At 42.9% G+C, this 8,475-nt stretch overlaps 1 protein-coding gene across 1 annotated transcript; it reads left to right on the forward strand.

Annotated features, from left to right (window-relative positions):
- Positions 1–441: 441 nt before the first annotated feature.
- Positions 442–7,449, forward strand: SOD2 (superoxide dismutase 2). The gene is made up of 5 exons (XM_057364438.1): positions 442–524; positions 1,650–1,852; positions 4,539–4,655; positions 5,256–5,435; positions 6,799–7,449. The coding sequence occupies exons 1-5, from the start codon at positions 496–498 to the stop codon at positions 6,942–6,944; spliced, it is 675 nt and encodes a 224-aa protein (XP_057220421.1). The 5' UTR covers positions 442–495; the 3' UTR covers positions 6,945–7,449.
- The last annotated feature ends 1,026 nt before the right edge of the window (positions 7,450–8,475 follow it).

Raw genomic sequence — 8,475 nt, forward strand, 5'->3', positions numbered from 1 at the left:
CTCTGGGCTCCTTCGCACTAMTCATACCGGTTAGTTTAGTTGATGGGGTTAAGGTCATGGAGTGAAAGATTTTCGGTAAAACGCTGACTTGCTACCACGAGGAAAGCAGATGTTGGGGAAAGATGTCCCGAACGGCCAGAGCCGTGTCTTCGCGACGCTCGTTATCAAAGGCCAACGGTGCTGTGCTGTTGTATTCTCTCGGGGGCCCAGGCACGGGGGGGCATTGTGTCTGCTTCGTAATGGTGCTGAAGCAGCCTCCACTCGGCTCAAACTACTGAGAGCCTGAGTTTCAAGATAACGATTTTGAGCGGTTCTGTTCGTAACGGCATGCTACACCCAMTTTTAAGAAATGCTATTAGCCCCCATTGGGAAAAATGAGGTGACCGCGGGGTGTGTCACCTGCGGCTCGGCCGAGCTCAGCCCCCGCGGCCGGGGCGGAGGGGCGGGCGGGCCGCGGCTGCGCGCTGGGAGTCGCGCCCGGCTGCAGACGCCGCCATGTTGCGCCGCTTTGCCGTCGCGGGCAGGTGAGAGCCGCTTTGCGGCCGCGGGGTTAGCGCAGGCTTGGGCAGAGCCCCGTGCCCAGAAGCGGCGGCCGCACCGCCCTCGTYCTCCGCCGCCGGGCCGGGGCCGGGAGGGCAGGAGTGGGGGAGGACGCGGCGGGAGGGTCGTCTTCCCGCCCCTCGGTGTCTGCCCCCCGCCATTTCGCGCTCAGGGACGTCGCTCTGCTGCCGGCTGCCCCGCCGAGTCCGCGCCGGTCTGGGCGGGGGCTGCTGGCGGTCGTCCTTGACCCTCCCAGGTTCGGCCCGCGCCTTCCGCCGAGGGGCTCTGGTGACCTGACATGGTGCTGTCAGASTCTCCCGTCTTTGGTGGCCGGGGTCGCCGCGCTCGGCCCCTCTTCAGGGTCCCGAGGGCTTTGCTCGCCTTGTGTCCCTGGCTTATGTCAAGGTCACCACAGATAGGGCGGAGGGCCTCGGGAACTGACCGAGGCGACTCTCCTCTCGCCGTGCCCCTTGTCATGTCGTGTGACCAGCGCGAGGTGTTAAAATGGGGAAGGATAACAAAGCCTGCGTGCTGTCTGTGCGGGCATCACGGCCGTGACGCCCTGGGTGGGTTCCCGCTRCCTCCTGTGGGGACAGGGAAGCACATGTCGGTGTTAATGCCGGGCAGATTCAGTCCTAGGAACCCGGCCACAGTGCAGGTTTTATAGCTTTTTTGTTTACCAGTACAGGGACTTTGGGGGTAGCGAGGGAAGGACGCTTTGGCGGCATCTTTGCTTCTATTTTTAATCAATAAAGATTAGGCGAAGTTTTGAGTGTCAGATTTTTCATTGCTATCCCTGSTTTTCCCTCCCCCGTGTACTTGGGAGGGTGCATGAATCTTTGYAGTGGCATGGGGTCTCGATTTGAGAAGCAGAAGCGTTGCACCGCAAAGCCTTGTACCTGTGACCTTTGTGTGAATTCATCCTTGCTAAGCTCCAGAGTATGCTTGCTTTGAGCTCTTCAAAAATGGAAATTTGATCTCTTTGGCTAAGATATCACTCAGGTACTTAGAGCAGCTGATCTAAACAGCAGTGGTTTCAGTCTSTTTCACTGTTAAAGCCCAAGTTTTATTGAATAAGACTACTTCCTTCTGTGTTTTTTCTCTTCTAGAAACAGTGCTAAGTTGGTAGCACCRTTGGGGTGCTTGGTTTCTAGGCAAAAGCACACTCTCCCTGATTTGCCATATGACTATGCTGCTCTGGAACCTCATATTAATGCAGAGATCATGCAGCTGCACCACAGCAAGCATCATGCCACCTACGTGAACAATCTGAACGTGACTGAGGAGAAATACCAAGAGGCACTTGCAAAAGGTTTGTATATCCAGAGTCAGCAGGTGAGATGGAAGCTTATTGGCAAAGACAATACAGAATCAAAAAAATGAAAGGGAAATAGGTTCTTTGAAAAGTTTTTAATTATGTCATTGCAATATTGTTAGGGAAAAATCTTTCATTGTAACTTTAGTAGTGCTAATGATTGGAAATCAAATGTAAATAAAAAGCATGAATTCTGTACATGTTTTCTGTAGTGCTGTAAAACTAGAAGATTTGGTGATTGTTGTGAGTTTAGTCCATGCTACATTAGTAATTTGAACTGAACAAAGACTGAGGCAGGAGGAAATTGCAGTCGTTTTGCTGAACAAGTACTTTGCAGTAGAAGGTTAGTAGCAGAGCTAGATGAAGTGAAATTTGTGTGCCTTAATAGTTTTCCTATTAGATGCTCCACTTAGCCTTGGTAAATAATCTCGGCTCCCTACAAGTGGACGTAAGACAAACGTGCAGTTGATGTGTGCAACATGCAGTGGAGGGACCAGAATTTGGGTGTCAGTTATATCACTGGGTTAGATTAAGGGGTTACCTGGGTCACAAGCCCATGTGAGACACTAAAATATACAGCAAGCCATCATGGAATTTTTTGTTACAACCTCAAAACTTGGTCCGTGCTGCCTTCTCTGAAAACTTTGCTATTGTAGCAAAGCTACACTAAAACACAATTATGTGTGTACATATGTGTGTATTTTCTAAACTTTAAGTCTTTCAGTTGGACTGGTGAAAGTGTATGAAATAAYRTGTATATCTTTTTGAGAAGGTAAATTATTTTCTGGGGTGTTTTTCTTTCGTGTTGATCTTCTTAAAAGGTGTCACTTTACCTCAAAGCAATGATTTCTGGATGGACTCATTTCTGCCTGCTTACCAGGTGGCTTCACAGTGGAATTTACTGCTTGGGCTTGGGTGAAAGTGAGAATTGCCAATATCTGAGTAAATGTGAACTGTGTATCCCTTGATAATTAATTGCCAATGTATTTGAATAGGAATGGGCATTTTCAGGGATCTAAGTAAGCCTAAAAGTAACCTTACAGTCTGAATTAATGAAGTAGTAAGATTTGCTTAAGAAGCAGGTGATCAAGACTGCCTGCTGTCTTGTTCTGCCAGTGGCAGATCCAGGAAAGGGGAATTCTGGAGATACAATTAGTGCAAATACAACTGGGAAGGGCACCTGAGCTATAAAGAGACAGTGTGGGTGCTGCTGCTGTTACTGATGCTGTTTACTGACAAAGGATTCAGCCACTAGTGGAGGCAGAATTTCTGGTTATCAGAAACATATGCAGTGTTGTGGATCCTTTGAGTTATTTTTTTTAAATAGGAGCTTTTGATAGCATCTCATCACTTGCTGTTGAAACATTTTACCTAGAGGTAGAGATTTAATTTTTCTTAAGGATTCTGCAGGGATTATTTTCCAAATGGATTATTTATGGTTGTGGTCATGCACACCAAAGTAGACAAGTAGTGTGATTATGCAGTTAGTTTGCTTTTTCCTAAATGGCATCCCAGTATACTGTGTGCAGTATTTTGACCCTCATTAGAAAAAATTCTAAGACCAGGGCAAAGTCTGAACTGCYACCTCATTCTGTCAATATTGTCATTATTTTTTTGTACTTAAAACTGAGCATGGTCAAAAATCTTTCAGTGTATCAGTGTTGGGTTACATAGTGCATGTGATCACTATCTAGTGTTTTTTCCAGATAGCAGAACTAAATATCTCTTACTCAGCTGTAGAAAGTAAAGTATTCTCTTCAGGTTACCTTTAACATATTCTTCATATCTCTTACTCAGCTGTAGAAAGTAAAGTATTCTCTTCAGGTTACCTTTAACATATTCTTCATATCTCTTACTCAGCTGTAGAAAGTAAAGTATTCTCTTCAGGTTACCTTTAACATATTCTTCACCTATCTGTATCTGCACAGAAAACTCAAAGCCGTCCTGTTGGATTATGTTTTCAGTTCATTTGAAGATGAATGTGCAGTTCTGTGACAGTGCAGGGCTTTGTTTCAACATAAACTGTTCTGACTGCTAATCAGATTGTGTCAGATTTGCTAATTGAAGATTATTAACTTGACACTTACTTTCAGTGAAATTTGTTCCTACCATTGATTTCCCTGCTCTTCTCTGACCGTCATGTGACCTGGGATGCACTCATACAAAGAGTGACTTGGCTGAGAAGTTGAGCTGACTACTCTGGAGCACCTGTGAACTTCTTACCTTGTTTAATGAATTGCCTGTCTGTGGACTCCGTAACAATAAATTCCAATATACTTTTGCTGCAACTTAAAGGCAGCTTACCTCTTTTCCTTTGGTTTTTTTTTTTTTTTTCCCTAATGCAAAGTTCAGCAGCACAAATACTGTTGTTTTAAGGTCCATGGTCAAATGCCATCTCTCATTCCTAGTGATCCTGAGGAGTATGTAGTTCAGGCTGCCTGATTGCAGTTGCAATATTGCAGATCACTTATTACAGCATAAGAAAAGKTCAAAGAAATCTTTAATACAATTTGTCTGTGACTGTCTAAAAAATGGATAACAGTACAAACCTTATGTTTTAAATTGGTAAATTGTATGCTAGTAAAAAGATATTGGAGATCACTGGAGGCCTAATAGAAACTTACTGCCTGCTRTGGTGATGAAAATGGTTTTATTTATGTATTTTTGTCTTCTGCGTCCTTAGGTGATGTTACAACTCAGGTRTCACTTCAGCCTGCACTGAAGTTCAATGGTGGGGGTCATATCAATCACAGCATCTTCTGGACAAACCTTTCTCCTAATGGRGGAGGGGAGCCTAAAGGTTAGTGCTTGTTACAGTGGTTTGTTGCATCAGTTTTAATTAACAGGTAGAAGTAATGATCTTTTCACTCTTTGAAAGAGTCCAAAGTATTTTTATTTTCAGGGTTAATTCACCTTTCTATGTGTCAATTAGCAAAATCCTGAGGTATTCAGGGGTGTTTTTGGGATATAATCCAAGAATATAYGAAGCTAATCTTGTATGAACTATTTTTAATTTCTAGAGCTGATTATGAATATACTGCGAAATACCTGAGTATTCTGTATATATCCCTTCCACCTTCACTAGAGAAAATAGTTGTAAAAAGCTGTGCTAATTAAATTGCCATATGTACTGGGTTCACATAAAGGGAAGAAATGTGCTGCAGACGCACCCAGCCTGGTGGCTTCAGTTATGCTCCAGTTTGAATAGGGATAGTTTAGCAGTTAAAGCCTAAAGGAAGGAATCCCCTTGGGAGAAATAGAGTACTGATTAGGTACAAGTCACCTGCAATGAAAGGTAAAGACCTTGTAATACAGAGCTCACAAATGTTGTGATAAACTTGAGAGGTTTTGATTGAGTTTTATATGCCTGTGATCTTTTTGTGGTTTTTTTCTGTTAAAGGAGAATTGATGGAAGCCATTAAGCGTGACTTTGGTTCCTTTGCAAAATTCAAGGAGAAGCTGACAGCTGTATCCGTTGGTGTTCAAGGATCAGGCTGGGGGTGGCTTGGCTATAACAAGGAGCAGGGACGCCTACAGATAGCAGCTTGTGCGAATCAAGACCCTTTGCAAGGAACAACAGGTCAGGTTTCTTTCCCTCTGCTTCTCTAGATTTAATAGGCACGTGTATGAGATCTGAAATGTGGTGTGTGGATAATGCTGAGAAGAAATTGGTGGATAAATAGATCCAGAAAACCAAATGTTCCTCCTAGGAGAAGTGAAAACACAGTTATTAGCGCAGCATTTGTAGAGCAGGACCTAAAACCTGAAGAGTAGTAGGATTCAGTGTCTTTCTTGTCCAGGGAAAATAGATGGTCCATATTGTGAAAGTGTTTCTTGCTTGGCCAATAATTACAGCTTTGGCTTCCTTGGATTTTTGAGTAACTGGAGTAATTTGCATGTATTAAGCAAGATTAAACTTCTTGCTTTCAGAGTTTTTTTTCCTCTGGCAGAGGGACTATTCCCAGCACTGTCAGCGCAGGCCAGACAACAGGAGAGGGGAAGATAAACATTATAACTTTTGTTCTTATATAGGCTGGGTTTAAAAGGGAGCCTTAGAATTAGCTTCCTTTTATATTGACRGAGAGTAAAGAGTGTCAACCAAATTAGCCTGGGATGTGGGTAAATGTTAACAGCTGGACAAGCAAGTACAGTACTGGYAGTGATCTCTTTCCAAGATATTCTTACTTGCTTAGAGAGACGTGGAAGTGGTAATGGCAGGCTGGATGCCCTTCACAGAGGGAAGAGGTCATGGCCAGTGAGAATTGTCCTGCAATGTCAGTTTGCCTAAACAATTTTGCAGATACCTTTAAAACATGTTCTGTAGACTTTGTCATGAATGGCAAGGAATTTCATGTATTGTCAGCAGTCTGTGTATTGCCTATCTGTAGGGGGGAAAGAAATTGTAGATTTAGTATGGGGACATAGAGCATGATGGAGGTAAATTTCACCCTTCCTCCTATAAAAAATTACAATTTAAAATTTTGTGACAAGGGTATTTTACCACAAAAATAAAGAAGTAATTGAGCATTTAGTTACTATCTTGTAATTAAAGTCTTGGARGCAAGCTGGCATAGCAAGGATAATTTTAGACATATTACACATAGCAAGTGTAATTTTTCATGAAAGTGTTTGCATAACTGTGCAAAAGGTAAAAACTTTTTAAAAACGACTTTGTCTGTGCCTTCAAGGTAGTTCCAGAGTATTTATGGATGTGTTTACCTGAACTGAGTTTTGTGTGTGTGTGTGTGTGTGTGTGTGTGTGTGTGTGTGAGCAAGCACAGTTTTGTGAAATACTGTAGTAAGGTCCCATGTGCGGCAGAGCTCTTTGTCTTCCTGCAGATTAAGACTCAGAAATGGGGTACAGCTTGGGGATGCAATGTAAAACTTCACATGTAAAGTGTGTTTTCATGCATTTACAGAATTTATCCTCTTTTTTTTCACAGGTCTCATTCCTCTGCTAGGCATTGACGTATGGGAACATGCTTATTATCTTCAATATAAAAACGTTCGACCTGATTATTTGAAAGCCATCTGGAATGTGATCAACTGGGAGAATGTGTCTTCAAGATATGCAACTTGTAAAAAGTAGAGTGGAATTCTTGCACAGACTACTAAAATGTCATCAGTTCTACTCTGATACCACTCTTGTAGTAGTGCCTGTGGCTTTCAAATGAATTGTTCTACTGCAGAAAGCACTTCACTCATCCAGCAAAAGCATTTCATAATCAAGCAAAGTGTCTGCTTGTTTAATTCTGTGAGAGGTATTTACTTAGAGTTTTGAAGCTTTAAACTGTTGTGCAACAAAGGGAGACACTTTAATCTGTTCCATTGCATATAGAAACATAGATCACCTTGCTGAAGCTAAATGAGGTAATGGATTTCCTTGTTGCACTAAAATACCTAAGTCGAAATATGTGCTACTGTTGCTATAAACAAATAAAACTCAAAAGAAGAACCTTCTATAACTGTCTACAAGAGACTCATTTTTAGTAATAGCTTGTCTAGTTACTTGATTTAAAAATAATTGGAAGAGAAAAATGCCATTTGTAATTTGTTGTATTACAGGCTTTGGAGCTTTGTAAAGGTTGAAAAGATAAATGAAAGGAAAAATAGGTGTTGCTGTGCCTGCCTGAATTGACTGTCTTCTGTCATTCCTGCCCTTCCTGCATCTCTTATGTGAGATCTTCATGTGTCCCCCTGATGCATGAGCACAGGAARTATTACCTTGGGCAAGAGATTGCAGTACTGGCTCAGGCAAATTTTTCACATAGGGCCTGAATGACAGCATGTGACACTCATTTCATACTGACTGTTCAGATATGTCATAGAACGTCCTTTAACTAAAGGGACTGATTCTGTGTATATATCGAGTATGAGTTGTCTCTGCACAGCTGTGTTCCTCAGGCAGTAGTAACAAAGTTGATGCTTGAAGCAGGGACAGATTGACCTGGTGTGGTGTAACGCAGCATGCCCATGGTCTTGAAAAGGAAATGGATGGCATGTTGTACTTACCATGGTGTCTGCTTGAAGGTGAAGGAAACASTGGAGTTTTTTTCTGTTCCTTTTTCAAGTCTGTATGGTATGGTGACATACCACATAGCAGAGATTAAAAGGTAAACTGGTGGAGTGCCCCTCGCATTGAGTGAATGCTGAGGCCAGGCTTTGTTGCTGAGTGTCGTAATGTGTATGCCAAACATCCTGCTACTGCACGGTTTGAAAGAGCAGGAGGTAAATACGCCTGTAGATTGATGCTCTGGAAAGGGGTGCTTAAGCTCTGGAGGAAGCCTGAGTTAACTCCAAATGGTGAGGCTTTAAACCATGGAGAACTCCTCAAGCGTGGCCTGCACTTGCTGAGGCTGTAAAGGCAGTATGAGACCCAGCACATGCTGGTAATGCTTGGTTTTGCTGTGCTCCTGGTTGAGTTCAACTGGTCTGCTTCCAGTCAGCCGGTGAGTCAGTCCTGCTACCTTGTGTCCTRTCTTAAGTCTGAATGTGGAAAGTCCACAACTATATACAAACGGGAATGTGTGAAATAGCAAGATGAGAACTTTTTAACTGTTGAAGGCAAATAGAGACAGTGAAGCAATGAAAATGATTTAATGCTTGTTTTGGTGGACAGC

The sequence above is a fragment of the Malurus melanocephalus genome, unplaced genomic scaffold (genome assembly GCF_030028575.1).
Source record: "Malurus melanocephalus ecotype Western Australia unplaced genomic scaffold, MMel_1.1 scaffold_38, whole genome shotgun sequence".
NCBI lineage: Eukaryota > Metazoa > Chordata > Aves > Passeriformes > Maluridae > Malurus > Malurus melanocephalus.